The 18,693-nt window shown below is 50.1% G+C and overlaps 1 protein-coding gene across 7 annotated transcripts in view; it reads right to left on the reverse strand.

The window, feature by feature from the left end:
- RFLNA (refilin A) overlaps window positions 1-18,693 on the reverse strand; it is a 270,973-nt gene that overhangs the window by 10,778 nt on the left and 241,502 nt on the right. For 3 of the 7 annotated variants that reach the window (XM_070475130.1, XM_070475128.1, XM_070475125.1), the window contains 5 exons: window positions 7,426-7,516; window positions 6,750-6,975; window positions 5,674-5,734; window positions 5,194-5,379; window positions 3,867-4,192 (listed from right to left, as the gene is read on the reverse strand). In XM_070475130.1, coding sequence (XP_070331231.1) covers window positions 3,867-4,073 — 207 coding nt within the window. In that variant the 5' untranslated portion in view covers window positions 4,074-4,192; window positions 5,194-5,379; window positions 5,674-5,734; window positions 6,750-6,975; window positions 7,426-7,516. Of the gene's footprint in view, window positions 1-3,866; window positions 4,495-5,193; window positions 5,380-5,673; window positions 5,735-6,749; window positions 6,976-7,425; window positions 7,517-18,693 lie in introns of those variants that run through there. The other 4 variants (XM_070475129.1, XM_070475127.1, XM_070475126.1 and 1 more) reach the window with 3 other exon arrangements.

Raw genomic sequence — 18,693 nt, forward strand, 5'->3', positions numbered from 1 at the left:
CCACCCCATGGTGGTTGTCCCCTCGTGGGCACCCAGAGATCATGACTTGACATCCCAAAGCCATCTGCACTCTCCCTAAGGGTGGTAAAGAGGGGACAGGGTTAGTTGCCCGAACTGCCCTAACCTGGAGCGGTGGTGTCTGCCACACACACTCACTTAGCCCTCCTAGCAACATAAGCCTCTCCCCACGATGCCCCCGAAGTCCCCCAGCTCCTCCAGGCAGGACAGGGAGCAGGCGGAGGAAGTACACAAGAGTTAGCGGTCCAGGGCCTGGGAGCTTGAAGGTGGTACAGACGGCTTCTGTCCTGTTCCTGGCTGTATCCCTCACCCAGCCTGGCTTAAATATTTGAAGGATGAATGCAGCTGACAGGCAGAGCCTGGCTGGCCGGGCAGGCAGCCTTGGCTGTCCCGGTGTCCTGCAGGCGAGCAGGGCCCTACCACATGGAGATAAGACCTCCCTCCACCCTCCATAGAGCCTGTTCCACACGGGTCCCTCTCAGTCAAGCCTATGATTTGGGTTTCTAAATTTGGGGGAATCTGGGAACTCATGAGGCTCTCAAAAAATGAAAAGAAAAAAAAAACCAGTCACAAGTCCATTTTCAAAAGACCAAATGGAATTTTACTTTCTGGCCTCAGCTGGGTCTACAAGTCCCTGTATTGGCCCTGGCCGGCCTCACTGAGGCAACTCAACCATGCCGGCTTGCTCCTGCCTCAGGGCCTTTGCACTGGCCATTCCCTTGGACTGACACTCATTTCAGGCCTATGACCGTGAGGGCCACTCTTTCATTTTTTCTGGTTTCCATTAACTGTCACTTCCCTGACCACCCTGTCCACTCGCACCCATCTCTGTTTTAAGGGCACTTAACAATCTGTCTAGCGTTATATCACGTATTTAAGTTGGTGACTGTCTCTCCCACTAGAATGCCAGTTCTATGGGGGCAGGGACCACCTTTGACATCATGTTCACCACTGTGTCACCCACGAGCCCCAAAACTGCATGACATACAGTAGGTGCTCAGTAAGTATTGGTGGGATGATTCCCAGATCTTCCTTTGGCTTGGGAATTACTAGGAACATTACCATCTTTGCTTCACAGAGTGGGCAAGAAAAAAGAAAAAACCTATGGTCAAGATGGGGGGTGGTGGTCAGGGGTTGACTCACACCCAGCCTGGTCTCCAGTGCCTTTTAGGTCTTGGGGGGCAATGTTGCAGCCAGCCAGTTACCCTATATCCATGCGGTACTGTCCAGAAGGTAAGTTTAATTTATTCACAAAAAAGTAGGGGGAGAGTGGACCTCTTTGTAGAGGGTAAGCAAATTTAACATGCACGTCCAGCATAATAAATACGGTGACAAGCCTGTGAGGACCTCAGTGACCTGGGGGTGGGGACAGAACTGCAGCTCACCCTGCCCCCCTCCACCCTCTGGGGCGTGTGGTTCCAATGTTGACCGGGAAGGCAGTGCCGGGAACGGGGTGTCAGAACAGAGATGTCTACCCCAGGCTGAACCCCAGGCCCACAAGGGGTGCCAAAGCAAACCCGGCCCTGCGTGCAGCCAGCATCTTCCTGGGCATTTGAAACCATTGGCTCCAAAACACAGGAGAGCTTTCTGTCCTTTTGTGCAAGATTGGCAGCTGGTATTTTTGCCTACATCTGCTCCTAGGAAGCATTCTCAGTGTGTGTGTGTGTGTATGCTAAGTCACTTCAGTTGTGTCTGACTCTTTGTGACCCTATGGACTGTAGCCCACCAGGCTCCTCTTTCCCTCGGATTCTCCAGGCAAGAATACTGGAGCGGGTTGCCATATCCCCCTCCAAGGGATCTTCCCGACCCAGGGATCAAACCCACATCTCTTATGTCTCCTGTATTGGCAGGTGGGTTCTTTACCACTTGAGCCACCTGGGAAGCCCCCAATCAACTATACTCCAATAAAAAATTTAAAAATAAAAAAATACATATATTAAACCCAAAAATAAAGTATGTTTAAAAAAAATTTTTAAATAAAATTTTAAAACCCACAAAGATAGTTAATTAGCCACACAATGAAAAGTAGGATAATGCAAGGTTTAAGGGTAGCGACCCAGGAGTCCAGTTCCCTGGGTTCTAATCCAGCAAAGTCACTAACCTCTCTGTGCCTCAGTCTCCCCCTCTGGAAAATGGATCTAACAAGAGCACCTACATACTTCATAGGGATATCAAGAAGATGAAATAAGTTGGCAGAAGTAAAGAGCTTTAGGACAGTTCTTAGCACCTGGGAAGGCTGTCTAAACGCAGATGTCATTACCTGTGTAGATAAAGCCCTAAGTCTTGCCCTCAAGCCAAATTAAAAAGATTAGAGACACAGCTCAGTTCCATACCTGGCATCTAGTTAGCAAGGAGAGGGAAAAATAAAATCAAGCAGGACAGCCAAGACAAGTAAGGCAGGAGCGCTGTTCCTGTGGCGGCTCCTGGCTGGCAGGAAAAGCATCCAGAAAACCTTCTATAAAGCAAATTCTGGGCGACCCAAAGAGTAAAGGGGAAGCCTGCTTCTCTGCCCCATCCTCCAAGCCCCATTGTGTAGGACACCAGAGGAACTGAGTCTCAACGCGAGCAGCCCAAATAACCCCCATTCAACCGTGCCAAGTCTGAGACACTCGTGCAGGAAAGCTGGCGCGTTCGGACAACAGGATCAGTTTCACTGCCAACAGCCGGGGTCACACCTATCGATCCCTGGAAGTCCGAATGCCTCTCCCACCCCCTCACCCACAAAGAGAGACCAAAGTTCAAATTCAACACATGATTTTGGTCTAAGACAAGTGTTTTCCAAACTTTGCTGCACTAGGATCGCCTTTTTAAAAATCATGATGTCCAGCTCGCAGCCTCTAATAAATCAAATGAGAATGTCTGGAAGTACGAGGTGGGTATGGGAATTTTTTTTTTTTTTTAATCTCCCAGAGATTCCCTTGCCCTCTCAAGGCTGGGATGCACCGGAGCAAAGAGCAAGGGAGACACCAGTGACATTCCTGTCTGTAGGCGGGAGGTGAGATAACCATTCCTTTCGGTTCTGGGGAGATTTTCCAACGAGCGGGATGCATTTACTGCCTTGTGAGGGACCTCTGAGGGCCGGGGGCCCCAGGAAAGTGGTGCCAGGCTGCAGTCGTGCTGGTACACCCACTAAAGCATGCAGAGAACTGCGAGAGCGGGGAGATGCCACTGGGGCTGTGAGAGGCCTCCGAATCTGTCTGTCCTTCCTCAAAGCAGAAGGCGCCCAATCCCGCCGGCTTGGCTCCCGCCTGCCGCGGAAGGGGTGGGGTGGGAGGAACCCAGTCTCAGCCCAGCCACCAGGCGGGAAGACCCCCGCAGTCCACCTGAAGGTCCCAGCGCCTCTGGCAAGGGGTAAAACTCTTGCGTCTCCAGACCTGGGGTTCCAGCCTTCCCCAGGCACCGCCTCAACTCCACGTCAACATCCCTCAAAATCCCGAGGAGGAAGGGTTCCTGTCTGGGTTTGGTTTAAAAAAAGGCTTTCACGTTGGCAGCCCAAGGGGAGCAGTAAACAGGGAACCTGGGTCCATTGCTGGGGCCTGGGGCTCCAGCTCACCTCTGGGAAGCCAACCTCAGAATTTCAGACGGTCCTCACCCCCTGTTCTTTTACTGCTGATAGTAAGACTCCTTAAAGAGGCCGGCAGCCAGGGAGAGGTCTGCAGGGACCAGGCTGGCCCACCCCCACCGAGGCGCTCCGATCCCCACCTGGGGAGCATGGCTGTCTCTTGAGACACCTTCTTGGCTGGGGGGATGCCGGGAGGGACCCAGGCCAGGCTCCTGAAGTACCCCGTCTCCTTGGGGGGTGAGGGGGCGGGCACTGCCCCCCTTTTTGCCCGAAGGTGCGTGCTTACCGCTCTGGCCTCGCCGGGTCCGGGGGCCTCGGAGGAGGCGCCGGCGCCCCCAGCGCGGGCGTCGAGGATGCCAGGCGCCAACGAGTAGAAGGGCGGGCTGGGGCTGGGGCTGGGGGGTAGCCCGGAGTCGGGGCTGTCCAGCACGCCCTCCCTGCTCTTCTCCTTGAGGCTCTCCTCCATGCCCTGCAGATGCAGGTGGCCCACCATGTCTGGGGGGCGCGGGGCGCAGGCCCCCGGCTTCTCGGGGGGCTCCTCCACCGCGCTCCGGGGCCCGGGGCGGGCGGGCGGGCGGCGGCGGTGGGGCGAGGGCTGCGCGCGCCGGGGACCTGCAGGCAGAGCCGAGAGGTGGCGCGTCAGGCCCCGGGGCTCCCCGAGCCCCCGGGTTCCCCGACCGGCCGGGCCGTGCGCGCCGCGTCCAGGAGGGGCCAGCGATCGGGCGCCCGGCTCTGCGCGCTCGGGGCAGCCGCCGCGCCGCGCTGCCACGCCGGGCCTGCCGCCCGCCCGCCGCTGCTGCTGGCCGCGCTCCAGCCACGCCGGCCCGGCCTCGTCTCTGCGCTCCACCGCCCGCGGCCCGGCCCAGCCCGAGGCGCACGCCGCCGCCGGGCCCTCTCTGCACCTTCTCGGCCGCGCCTCCTTTTCTAGGCGCCTCCTCCTCCCTCCTCTCTCCTCCTCCCGGCCCACCCCGCCCCCGGCCTCCTCCGCGGTGGGCAACCGCCCCGGCCGGCGCCTCCGCCAGCCCGCGCCCGCGGGGACTGCACAGCTCGACGTTCTGTGTGTTTTAGTCGCTCAGTCGTGTCTGACTTTTTGCGAACCCATGGGCTGTAGCCAGCCAGGCACCTCTGTCCATGGGGATTCTCCAGGCACTGGAGTGGGTTGCCATCCCGGCTCCGGCGAATCTTCCCAACCCAGGGATCGAACCCGGGTCTCCTGCATTGCAGGTAGATTCTTTACCATCTGAGCTACCTGAGAAGCCCTACAAGCCGCCCGAATAAACACCCCCAGTGGCGGCACTGGGGGGTGATTCATGGGGTCCTCAAGCCATCGTAACAGCAGTAGTAGTAGTCGTGTCTGATGTAACCTTTCGCGGTTTCCTTCCGCTCACTAAAGTCCCAGTAAAAGAATCTTCAGAGATCTGTTTTAGAAAGTCTCTAACTTAAAGTGGAAATGGCAACCCACTCCAGTACTCTTGCTTGGAAAATTCCATGGACGGAGGAGCCTTGTAGGCTACAGTCCATGGGGTCGCAAAGAATCGGACACGACTGAGCGATTTCAATGTCAATGTCAACTTACAATGGAAGGGGCGAAAACAAGATGCTTAAACGCTCACCAGGCTTCAAGACCCGTTCCTTGGCTCCTCTCTTTCCAACGCGACTGTCCACCCCTCTGTTTACCTTCTAAGATAGGAACCAGTGGCCAGGGGTACTTGTGTCTCCGTCATCGATCATCCGAGGCCAACACACTGGGCCTTTGCGGGTGGAAAGCACTGAGTGAAAATGGGGCTGGGGGAGGTGACCTGGAGATTAGAAATATGTCCTGAATCCTCCAGCATTTTGCTGTGTGCCTAGTTTCTTCCAAGCAGGTTCTTGCTCGCTGAGAAAGGTCTCACTCATCTTTTCCCTGGTTTTCCTTCCTTGGAAGGGAGAAGGCACTTGCTTCCCTTTCTTCAGGTGACTGATAAGGGGGTCCTTACATTTCCAGGTCCCACCCACCCATCTACCCACACACACATTCCTACATCATCCCCAGGTGAGCCAGCCTTCCATTCTGAAAGTGGGGACTTCAGATGACTGATAAAGGGGACCCTTACCTTTTCAGCTCCCACCCACTCAGCCACTCCGCAACACCTCCATGTGATCCAGCGTTCCATTCTGAAAGCAGGGAACCCAGGGATATCTGCAGGTTGCTTTGAAAGGACCAGAGAAATGTGGGAGAGGCTCATATTCTAGCTAAGGGAACAGAGGTCGCAGGGAAGGTGTGAGAGTGTGGACAGATACACTAGTTTCTCTTTGGTGTCTGCTCTTCAGACAGCCCCAAACTGAAGGCACCACCTTCAAGCATGTTCATCCCATCAGGATTGATCAAGCCCCCAATGTGCCCCCAGCCCTGGCTCAACCTCAGAACTACCCAAAAGCAAGATAGTCCAGCTCTGGGGTGCCCAGTCTGATGAATGGGGGAAGCAACACTGTGAGTTTCAGGGAGGAAATTAACAAGGAACTGCCAGCAAGAACCATCAGCAGGACACTTTCTTGCTGGGGTGCTGATGGAAGTTGACTCTGAGAAGGTGACATTTTCAGATGAGTCCTAAATAACTACATGTGAGCTGGAGGAAGAAAATTAGCCTTCCAGGTGGGGGACACCAAGGACAAAGGTGCTCTCAGAAGTGAGAATGAGGTTCATTCCAGGAAGGCACGGAAGGGTGGGGTACCTTCCTTCAAGTGTGTGTGTGGTGGGGTGCGGGGCATAGAGGGACATGTTATCAAGAATTTACAGCCCATTTCCATATCAACCAGGAAGATCATGGGCCGCCTGCTGCCCAAACAGAACTTTGAATATCTGGAGCATTCTGGAGAAAAACCATAGAACTGACTGCTTCAATTCTTGGACAAGACAGGAATTCCTCAGCCTTGGGCTCCTTGACCAGAAACACATGGGTGACTTATCATTCACAGGACAGAAGTGGGGGACTGTGCCTTCCAGAACATGAACACATTAAGATGCACTTTCTTTTTCTTCATTTTTTTTTTTTTTTTTTTTGGCCACAAGGCATGTGGGATCTCAGTTCCCCAACCAGAGATCAAACCCACATCCCTTACAGAGGACACTCATAATCTTAACACTGGACTGCCAGGGAAGTTCCAAGATGCACTTTCCCCAGATGCTCACCCATTCGAGTCCACAGAAGAGAGCTTGCATCCACTGCTGGGCTGCCCTGGAAAAAAATCTTTGACAAGAACTGATTGCTTCTTATACCAGGCAGCAGCATCCACAGAGGGCAGGTGGGGGGCTGGGGGCGGTGTGCAGGGCAGACTTGCATCCTTGAACAGTTATCTTGACTTTATTTAACGTGTTGCTCTGTTGCTCACCTGGAATTTTTTGTATCAAGTTAGACCTGTAAAACATTGCAATAAAATAGTATTTGTCATGATTTCTGAGTATGGGACATTTCCCTTTTTTTTTGGCCATGTACTATTCAGGATGTTAGTTCCCCGACCAGGGATCGAACACATACCCCCTGCATCGGAAGCTCAGAATCTTAACCATTGGGCCACCAGGGAAGTTCCTGGGACATTTCCTTAAATTTTGTTCTCTAGGCGAGTGCCCCACTCTCCTCCCCCAATCCTGGCTCTCTTGTGCCATTCAGGCTTATTAGATGTGCCTTCACGACTGTGCCCACTTGAGTTCTGGAAGTTTCCTTGCACCCACACACAACTTCCCCTGAACTGGAGTAACACTGGGGATGTGTATACACCCAGCAGCAGGAAAAACATGACTGCACTACAAATGTCAAACACCCAATGAGCAGCCCGCACAAATGACCCCAGTGACCATGACCTCTGACCTATTCAAGTCCACTGCTACAGGCCGGGGGCTGTCCATCCACTGAAAGCCGGTACTGTAAAAAGCTTCTGTCTCTCACTGTGCCAGATGGTCTGCAAATGTCAAAGAGAGGAGAAAAGGCCGAAATTTCCATAAGTTAGCTTGAGCCAGGGGCTAGAAGTGGGTGGCTGGCTGGCTGGCTGTCTTGGCTGGTCTCTGGAGGAAGAGGGGCTGGAATCTCGGTCATAGGAGGCCAGAAGAGCAAGAAGAGGGATCGTTCCAGATTGGAGTAAAGGCTCTGGGCCAGGTGCTGTGGGTGGAAGCCGAGATCGAGTTTGCAGGGATGCCTTTGTGGGGCTAAGGGATTTGGACTTTATCTGCCTGAGGATGCGGAACAAGTAGATTTTAAGATGATATGGGATGTCCCTGGTGGTCCAGGAGCTGTGACTCTGAGCTCCCAATGCAGGGGGCCTGCGTTTGGTCCCTGGTCAGGGAACTAGATCCCATACACCACCACAAAGACCCTGCATGTCACAATGAAGATCAATGATCCTGCGCACCACAACTGTGACCCGGCGCAGCCAAAAAAATAAAGAAATACTAAAAAAAAAAAAAAAAAAGAATGAGCTGATGCAAATTGCTTCTGAAGTTGGAGTAAAGAGGGGAGAGTGGAGACAGAGAAAAATTGGGTAAAGTCAATATTTAACAGAAAAGCAATATAAGGATACCCCGACAAGGGGTCCAGAAGTGGGTATCCAATATTGGAGAGACAGAGATTCAGGTACCACACACTTCCGGGAAGGAAGAGGTTCGTTCAGCAGCTCAGGCAGTCACCTACTTTTAAGAAAGGTGACCTAGGGTAGTCCCAAGTTCCATGGGGCTCACCCAGCACTCCAGCCTCAGGGGGACTTGCTCGGAGCTGCTTTGTAAGGAAGAGAAGCTCAATGCTGGGAGAAGGAAAGGCCAGCGGATGAAGGGGAAGGGCACAGAGGAGAAAAGGCTTTTTCATGGAGAGCCATTAGCCACTTGTTCCAAGCAGCAGTGAGCAACATTCATGAGGTGGGGCTGTGCCTTCTGGGATAGTTGACAAAGGCCCCTGCACACGCACTGTTTCACCCTGGAACCACGCAAACTACCCTGACGCTCCAGATTCGCGTGCATTCCTTCCAATTTAAAATAGAGCAGCTCAATCCATGGAGGCTCAGAGAGGGTAAATGATTTGCCTGTGGTCACACAGCTGTGAAGATGAAAGCAGAGTAGAGGCCTTGAGGATGGATATGGGGGAAAGTTGTCAGTGGGTCCCAATGTATTGTGAAATGGGCGAGGCAAGACTAAGGTCCCAGTGCCTGACGAGGCATTCCCCTGACCTGCACAGAGAACCCCAAAGCAAACAGCCCATCTGGGGAGCAAGCTGAAGACCCCAAAGGCCCAGTGAGTGGAAAGCAAAGATTTGGCTTATGTGACATAGTGATTGTTCACAGATCACCTCCCAGCTTGCCAACTGCCCTGGAAGTTCCTTGGGGACAGGGCTTGGCACTCCTGTTTCCTGATGGGCTGTGCGCAACATACACAGCAAGTCTGAGTAATTGTTCTGCATCAGAAGGGCCCTAGTCACTCACATAGCTGTCCCCGGGGAGGCGGTGGCCAGTTCATTTAATCAGATCTGTATAGTTCCCCAGGTTTCCTGCTTGGCTCAAATAGTAAAGAATATGCCTGCAATGCAGGAGACCTGGGTTCGGTCCCTGGGTTGGTCAGATCCCCTGGAGAAGAGAATGGCAACGCACTCCGGTATTCTTGCCTGGAGAGTCCATGGACAGTGGAGCCTAGTGGGCTACAGTCAGTGGGGTCACAAAGAGTCGGACACGACTGAGTGACTAAGCGTGCGCGCGCACACACACTTATAGTTCCCCATAGTTCCTCAATGGTTGACATCATGTTCTGGAAAGACTGGCAGAATATGGAGAATTATATCACCTTTAGAGATGAGAAAACAGAGAGAGTAATTGTTTTGCCTAAAGTCACACAACAGAGACCATTCTTCAGATCCTCATCTGGGATCCATCTTGGTGATTACTCAGGGGTCTGTCTGCAACAAGGAGCTGCCCCTCTGCAGGGGTCGAAGTCAAAACCCACCCAGAAGTGCCCTTCTTCCTCCACGAGGATTTGGTTCCCACAGGCAGATCGGAGCTTGTCTGCTCTTAGTTCAGGAGCTTCCATCAGAGTCTAGATGAGGGGCTCTTGCTGGCAGGAATGGGGTGCACCGGTGACTGTGGTCACAAATGTAATTACAACCCCCCCCCCCCACTTCCAGGAGAGCTCCCACTGGAAGGAAAGGGGTCTTCTTGCTGTCCGCATGCTTGGCTGCCCGGGTTGGAATCTCAGTCCTGTGTGATTTGGGTAATTTTCATGTTCTCTCTGTGCTTAAGTGTCCCCACCCATAAAGTGGGGACGTTAATACAGGAATTAAATGAGGATTAAATCCACTGGGATTAAGTGTAAGCTTAACTAGAGTCAGCTTCCAGGTCTGCCAGTGCCAGGCTGAGCCCTCGGCGCAATGCCAGCGAAAATTCTCCAGGCTTGGCCCTCCCCTGCTCTTAATCACAGTACCTCATTTCCTCTCTAGTTAAAGTGAGCAAAGTAATTAACATATTAAATATGTATATGTATATCAACATACAATCAATATTGAATACCTGTGTATATGTATATAAGCACACGTACACATGCACACATATATATTAATATATGCAAACTCAGTCACTAAGTCTGTCTGACTCTTTGCAACCCCATGGACTGTAACCCGCCAGGATCCTCTGTCTGTGGAACTTTCCAGGCAAGAATACTGGAGTGGGTTGCCATTTCCTCCTCCAGGGCACCTTCAATCCAGTGATCGAACACACATCTCTGGCATCTCCTATACTGGCAGGCAGATTCTTTACCAAAAAAGAATATATATATATATATTTATTTATTTGTATTTATATGTAAGAGAAGGAGGTGAAATGTGAGCTAAATCCTTATCTTTTACATGCATAGTGCACAGATGTTGTCTATCTTTAGGGAATCCAGGAAACGATAGTAATCAGACATTATTTAGTGTTAGAGGTAGCCACCAGGACTCTAAGTGGAGTTTGAAGAGGCAGAGGGGGACTTCCCTGGCGGTCCAGTTGTTAAGACTCCAAGTTTCCAATGCAAGGGACTCAGGTTCAATCCCTGGTTGGGGAACTAAGATTCCATATGCCAGGCAGCCAAAAGATAAACAAACAAAAAATTAAAAACAAACAAAAAAAGCATAGAGGCAGAGGGCAGAGAGGTTGAGAAACTGTTGCTTTATATCATAAGCTCTAGACAACTCCCAACAGATTTTTTTTTTTGAAGTATAGTTGATTTACAATGTTGTGTTAATTTTTGCTGATTCAGTGATACATATGTGTGTGTGTGTGTGTGTGTGTGTGTGTGTGTGTGAGACACACACACTTTTTTTCATAGTCTTTTCCATTCTGGCCTATCACAGCATATTGACTAGAGACCCCTGAGATCTACAGTAGGACCTTGTTGTTTATCCATCCTCTATATACTAGTTAACATCTGCTAAGCACAAACTCCCAGTCCATCTGTCCCACCCCTGTCCACTTTGGCAACTGCAAGTCTATTGTCTGTCTATGAGTCTGTTTCTCCCATTCGATTTGCTCCCAAGGGCATGGGATCCAATGGAACTGGCTTTCAGTGAGAGGCCCCGGGCTGAATGTGCAATGACAATGACATCTGGGCCACAGCCCAGCCCATCCCGGCCAGTGGAGCCTTGTCCGCCCCTGTTGGCCATCTGGCCTGAGAGACTTTTCCATAGCACCCTTGCTCAGTGCCCAGCTCGGGCCACAGGTGTCCCTGCCAGGACATAGCTTCACCAGTGACTCACTTCTTCATTTTTAGCGCATCCTGTGAGCCTGGGGCTGTGTCGGCCCGGCAGCTGTCTGTCTGGGGGTCAGGGACTGTGCCGGCCTCACTGCCCTTAGGTCCGTGCAAGAGGGCAGGGACCAGCGTCCATGCCAGGCCCAGCTCTTGACAACCGGCTCTGCGAGGGACGTGAGGACAAAATACAGCCAGAGCGTATCTGGACCTGGGATTGCATCCTTCTGCTGACCTCTCAACAGATGAATCTGGTCTAGCCTCAGGATGCTCAATGCCTCAAGCAAGATGATTAAAACTGCTCTAAGAGTCTGTGGGCTGCCTTTCTGCCTTGCAATTCCTGCTGCTCTTCGCTTCTCTTCTTCTAGAAGCTCTCGCCTCTCTCCTCACTGACTGCATCACTGCGCACTTGCGTGCAGAGGCGCCCACAGCTGAAAGGGTTTTCACGGCTGTTAACTTACTGGTTCACACCTTCGGGCTTTAAGGAGCTTTCTAGCTGAAAAGGCCTTTTCTGCCAGCTTCTCCCAAGCTTGAGTAAACAAAAAACTATTTATGTCTTCAGAGCACTTCATTAAGGCAGGGCGAGGATAAGATCAGTGACAGGGTGTAGTAAAAACGCAGCCTTTTAAGTCAGGAGAAGGCGGGCGGCCCCAGGCCAGCTGTGCGTTCTTGGAGAAGCCAGGTCCTCGACCAATTTTTGTTTTGTAAAGCTGCAAGAATAGTATCATGAAAGCCCAAACATCCTTCTCCACCACACCTCAACCATTAATGCAATGATATTACAGAATCTCGATTTCATCTCAAAATTCCCGCCACTGGACTTCCCTGGTGGTGCAGCGGATAGGAATGCCCCTGCCAATTCAGGGGACCCAGGTTCAATCCCTGGTCCTTCGATCCACATGCTGCAGGGCAACTCAGCCCATGCGTCACAACTCCTGAGCCGGAGCACTGAGAGTCTCTGCTCCCCAACGAGAGACGCCGCTACAGTGAGAAGCCTGCGCACCACAATTAGAGAGCAGCCCCTGCTCGCTGCAACTAGAGAAAGCCTGCATGCAGCAACAAAGACCCAATACTGCCAAAAATAAATTAAATAAAATTTTAAAATAAATAAATGAATATAGCAGTGTGTATATGTCAAAAAAATTTCCCCCAATGGTCCCAACAATGCTGGAGAACTGCTTTCTTTTTCAGTCTGGGGCACAAGCATTTGGTGTTCCTAGCTGTCACTGCTGGGGGCCCATTTCCATGGGTCTCTTGTATTTCTGCACATCTTGGGAGCAGACGCTCTGGCTGCCCTTTGCCTAGACTGTCATTTCCAGGATGTTTGTGAGGAGTACAGCTCCAAAAGGTAGAGACAGTGTCTCCTGCCAAAGCAAAGTGTGGGCGCGTTTACCATCCAGTGTAGGAAAGATAATACCAAGATTTCGCTGGTGGTCCAGTGGTTAGGACTCCAAGTTTCCGATGCAGAGGGCGAAGTTTCGATCCCTGGTCAGGGAACTAAGATCCCATATACCATACGGAGCAGAAAAAAAAAAAGAAAGAAAGAAAGGTAATACCTCTCTTGGAGGGCAGGGGGATCAGGCAGGCTTATTGTCCATTATGAAATATTTGGGCTTCTCCCACTCAGGGTTCCTCTACTATAAGGCAAGCAAGGCAGTATGTGTACAGGTGACACTCGGCCTTCTTTGAGTGGCCCTGTGGGACCCAGGGCTTGGGAGAAGAAAATGCTGGCACTCTGGCTATTGCAAGGGCTGTGAGTAATAACACCCCCTGTCCCTCGTCCCAGGGTCTTCTGTGTTTTTCTAGGACCCAGGCAACCGGGGCAGGCTAACTTCTTCGCTGGCTGGGAGGATGAGATCTCAGACCTTTCTAGCCTTTGATCATCATTTTCAGACAAGAGTATGAGTCACTTCACACCTTCAAAAGTCATTTCTCTTGCATCCTTTATTCTAGAATAATGCCGTGCCTTTCTATGTCTGTCTAGACTTTGCTGGTTCCAAAGCATACAGGCCAGTCGTTTTGTAGGAAGTCCCACAGTCGGCATTAGTTTGATTGCTCCCTGACGATTAGACTCCACATAAACACTCCTGCAGGAAATTCACAGGGTTGTTGTGGGCACTAACAGCAGAAGGGACGTCGGGTCCCTTTGTCGATCAGGCAAATATCTTGTCACTTGGCCGAGGTGGTGTACGACCAAAAGTTATCTTTCTCTTTGTAATTCATCTGGAATCCGTGGAAAGATGCTTTGACCCATGGGGATATCCTGTCCCTGACAAGCCTTAACTTCCACAAATTCCAGTCGATTCATCTGCGAGAGGCAGTGTGCTCGGTGACATCTCCATGGATACCACGGCAATTATGCTTGTCTTCAGCAACCGAGATCACCCGACCTGCAGAGCCTAAAGTGTTTCCCACCTTGCCCCTTGTAGGGAAAGTCTGCCGACCCTGCAAGGTGGTGGATGGAAGCAGAGTTGTTAGTCAAGGACTTACCATCAGTAAATCTCCTCTAACACGTTCATCCTTCTCTTTCTCTTTGGCCGAGTTGCATGGCTTGAGGGATCAAACCTATGCCCCCTTCATTGGAAGCTTGGAGTCCTAACCACTGGACCTCCAGAGAATTCCCCCAATATATTCATCTTTCTGTACCAGTTTTGTTACCATTTTTTTCCAGTTTTTTTTTTTTTTTTTTAGGGTTTCATGGTTTTCCTGCTCTCAAGCTGCGCTTAAAATTAAACACAAACATCTTCAGGGTTTGACGCATGTGGACCTGGGGTGCACGCACAGCGGACTAAAAGCTGTGGAAGCCGCCCCTTCTTCATGCCTCTTGCTTGGCGAATCTGCGAGAGGCAAAATGTTCCCAAACGTGGCACACCATCTAAATCGGTTTCAAATGATTTTCTCTGAGTAGAAAGCACGATGTTACGTGAATTGGAGGATATGTCTGCCCAGATCCATGATGCCTAAACATTATTTCTCGATTTTTCTTGCCTGGAGAATCTCATGAACAGAGGAGACTGGCGGTCTACAGTCCATGGGCTCGCAAAGAGTTGGACACGACTGAAGTGACTTAGCACGCATCCACTCATACACACAGTTGGGGGGAGTGGGAATGAAAAAGTTGTTATACTGAGAAAATTCCTCCAAAAATCATAATGGCTTTTCACTTTGCCAGTATGACAAATGCTCATTAACCGGACAGTCGTTCTCTACATCTGAATAAAGAAGCAGAAAGGACACCTATGTGTATTAAATATACATAAGTGGACTTCTCCAGTGGTCCAGTGGTTAAGACTCTGTCTTCCTATGCAAGGGAGCACAGTTTTGATCCCTGGTCAGGGAACTAAGATCCCTTATGCTGCACAGTGGGGCCAAAAACCTAAAATTAAAAATGTTTTTTTTAATTTAAAAAATAAAAATGCAAGTTTCCTTTTTTAAAAAAACACAACATACATAAGAGTAAGTCTAGCCTGGGTGGAGCCCAAAGGAGGCGAGAGTAGCCGAGAGGCGTGCAGATGAGAGAACAAACTTTTTCCTAGCTCCTGCCAAACTCCAAGCGATTTCTCTGTGCCTCAGAGGGACTAAGGGTGGAGGCGAAGCTGCCGGGGGCCCTGTATTCCCCTCTGAGAGGGCCCTGGGGTGAACACACTGCAGCGTAGGGCAAACAAATACTGTTTGCATTCATTTCTCAAGGAAGACACAAGTCTGGGCAGATTTTCCGGTTGTGTGGTTTGCAGCTGACAGTGGAAACCAGGGGCATTGAGTAGGAAGCCAAAGAAAGACTGGGCTTCTGGCATGATGCCCCGGAACTCCAGAGAGGCAGAGTCTGGGTACCAGACTCTAGAGAGGGTGTGGCTGTGGGCAGAGGCTCAGCAATGCTCTCCATGTCGTCTCAAGACACCGAGGGAAAGGGGGAGGAACTCTTATCCTCCGTGACTTCAATCATGCTACAGTGCGTGCTAAGTCACTTCAGTCGTGTCCGACTCTTTGCTACCCTATGGACTGTAGCCTGCCAGGCTTAGCTGTCCATGGGATTCTCCAGACAAGAATACTGTGTGTGTTGCCATACTTTCCTCCAGGGGATCTTCCTGACCCAGGGATCGAACTCCTGTCTCTTACGCCTCCTCTCCTGCATTGGCTGGTGAGTTTTTTACCACTAGGGCCACTTGGGAAGCCCATCCCTTCAATCAGCAGTTATTAACTGAGCACCATCTGTATGCATGGCACGAGGGATACAGTCATGGACAAGTCAAGCTTGGTCTCAATTGTTATGGAATTTCCAGTCGGGGCTGCAGATGGATGGGAGAGAAAATAGCTGATTAAGATAATTTCAGAGACTTATGAATATTATACAAATATAATGGGATGACAGGAAGAGAATAACCAGGATGGGTCTGCTGTTGATGGGTTGGTGAGAAGAGCCAAGTAAGCTCCTTTTGAGGTGGGTTTGAATGGTGAAAAGGAGCTGGCCTTGAGTACAGACTGAGAAAGGGCATTCCTTGAAGAGGACACTGAAGGTGCAATGGCCCTGGGGCCACCACAAACTCGAGGTGCTCTTTATTTTTTAATAATGTAACACAGGATTTATTAGCAGTAAGGGTCATATTCAATTCAAAATAGAAGACATTTTCTATAAAAAATTACAATGTAATATCCCTTCAGCTGGGTAGTAGCAGAACCAACAAGCAAAACCTTGTGTCTATTCTGAGTGTCCTGTTCTTATCCATGCCTTTAGTAAGTTTTAGACTAAGTGAAATGTAGATTTTGTTGGAAATAGCTGAACCAAATGTTGAAGTGCTCTTTATATAGGGAAGAATGAAGAGAGAGAGACAGAGAGGAGTGGGGTGGTGGTGGAAATAAACAGAGAAAGGGAGACAAGAAAAAAAGAGATAGGGGAACTTCCCTGGAGGTCTAGTGGTTAAGACCCCATGCTTCCAATGCAGTGGGAACAGGTTTAGTCCCTGGTTAGGGAATTAAAACCCCACATGCCATGCAGAAAGGTCAAAAAATAATTTACAAAAAGAAAGAAAAGGAACTGATAGACAAAAAGCGAAAGAGACCAGTTGTGGGAGACTGAGGGTGAAGGACAGGAGAATTCATGGAGGGGATGGGGAAGAAAGCCACTGCCTATAAAAACAAATTGTGTGCTTGTGGGGAGAGGGAGACAAGGTATGTGCAAAGCAGGCCCACACTGCCTTCACTCCTAAATGCTCCCTTCTTGTCTCTACATGCATGGACTTGGGATTTTTGCTGGCTTCCCATGTGTTTAGTTCTTATTACCCCAATTGGATTACAAACTTTGCAAAAGCAGAGTGTATGACTTATACCGTTTCCCCCCTTTCTGCATAGCACTTATCACAAGGCTCTATATACGGTGGGCTCATTAATTATTGTTTGAACAAATGGATGGATGGATGGATAGCTGAAAGAAAGTGAAGTCACTAGACTTCAAACTAGACCAAATTAAGTGTAGTCGCTCAGTCGTGTCCGACTCTTTGCGACCCCATGGACTGTAGCCTACCAGGCTCCTCCGTCCATGGGATTTTCCAGGCAAGAGTACGAGAGTGGGTTTCCATTTCCTTCTCCAGGGGATCTTCCCAACCCAGGGTTTGAACCCAGGTCTTCCGCTTTGCAGGTGGATTCTTTTACCAGCTGAACCACAAGGGAAGCTAGACCGTGTCTCTCTGCCATTAACCATGTTGTTTACATTTTGCTCAGGTTGTGTATATATTGTGCACATAGATATGCCCATGTGAAACACAAGCTCACCTAGCTTTAAAATTGTCTCTGACCTTCAGCAAGTTGGCAAACTAAACAGAGGTTTAGGATGAGGCAAGGATTACCTGCTTCATCTGAGTGAACATGGATGCCTGAGCCAGACACATCAGTGTTTAGCTGAGACAAACAAGAACAGGAAGGAGATATCAAAAGGAAGATGGAAATATAGGTAAGTGCAGCCAAATTGCTAAGGTTCACTGGTGTTGAAGTTCTGCTCTCCTTCCAGGAGTTGTGTGTGCTAAGTCATTTCAGTCATGTCCGACTCTTTGCAATGCCAGGGACTATAGCCTGCCAGGCTCCTCTGTCCATGGGATTCTCCAGGCAAGAATACTGGAGTGGGTGCCATGCCCTCCTCCAGGGGATCTTCCCTACCCAGGAATGGAACCCACATCTGTTATGTCTCCTGCATTGGAAGGTGAGTTCTTTACCACGAGTGCCACATGGGATGCCCTCCAGGGGATGAGGCTTCACTGTATCCCCCAGGCTTCTGGGCAGTTAGGTGTGGCCGCTGGACTGTGGATGGGATCCATGTGCACTACATCTAGGACCAAGCCATAGAACTTCTGCATTCCTTCTCCCACAAATGGCTGAAGGGAGGGGATTGGAAGGGCCTAAAGGAGGGAGGAGCCACAGGATGGAGGGAGCCTGGGGTCCTGAGTGACTGGAGAGAAGAGCCTGCTTGCTGATAGCTCTGCAGCTGCTGAGCAGTGGGGGGTGTTTGTTACAGCAGCTAACGCTGCCTAACCTGACCCATACAGAAGAGATGGAGAAGACGAGTAGTAGGGCTTTTCCTCTGCACAGAAGAATCCAGAAGACAGAGATCTCCACTCAGTGGTGTCTAGATGTCAACTAGGGGAACACAGCCCAGGGGGGTGAAACTCTTCTCTCTGTGACACCAGGGTGGTCCACAAGCCCAGGGAAGGAAGGACAGAAGGGCTTCATATCCCAGGGCATCAGGTACCCAAACAGGGGCATCTAAAGTCAAGCCACTTGACCAGGGGGCTGCAAATTCCATATTTTAAAAACAAGAGGGAAAAAAGGATGATAGATTAATAGTTGGGAACAAAAAGAGGTTTGATTGGAACTCCACCTTGAAACATAAATCTAAAATGATAAAACTAAAATTAAGGTAAGTTCATTTTCATTTACCAAAGCGTGGTAACTGTGCTAATGCTTAGAACAGACAAATAACCAATAGTAATTTTTTTCTTTAACGTTCCATGTTTTTTCCCCCCCAAATTCTCTAAAAGCATGATTGACATGCTTCCCTTCACATTTGACCTTTCACAGCCCTTGTGGTTCAGAGATGTTTTTTTTCTTTTCGGTTCACTGCAGCACTATTTACAATAGTCAGGACATGGAAGCAACGGAAATGTTCATCACTGGGTTAATGGGTAAAGAAGATGTGATCCATATATATAATGAAATACTATTCAGCCATAAAAAAGAATGAAATAATACCATTTCGCAGCAACATGGATAAAGCTAGAGACTGCTATACTGAGTGATAGTCAGACAGGCAAAGACAAATCACACTTATGTAGACTCTTAAAACTGTACAATGGGACTTATTTACAAGAGAGATATAGAGTCACAGATGCAGAAAACA

Source organism: Odocoileus virginianus, chromosome 12, assembly GCF_023699985.2.
Source record: "Odocoileus virginianus isolate 20LAN1187 ecotype Illinois chromosome 12, Ovbor_1.2, whole genome shotgun sequence".
NCBI lineage: Eukaryota > Metazoa > Chordata > Mammalia > Artiodactyla > Cervidae > Odocoileus > Odocoileus virginianus.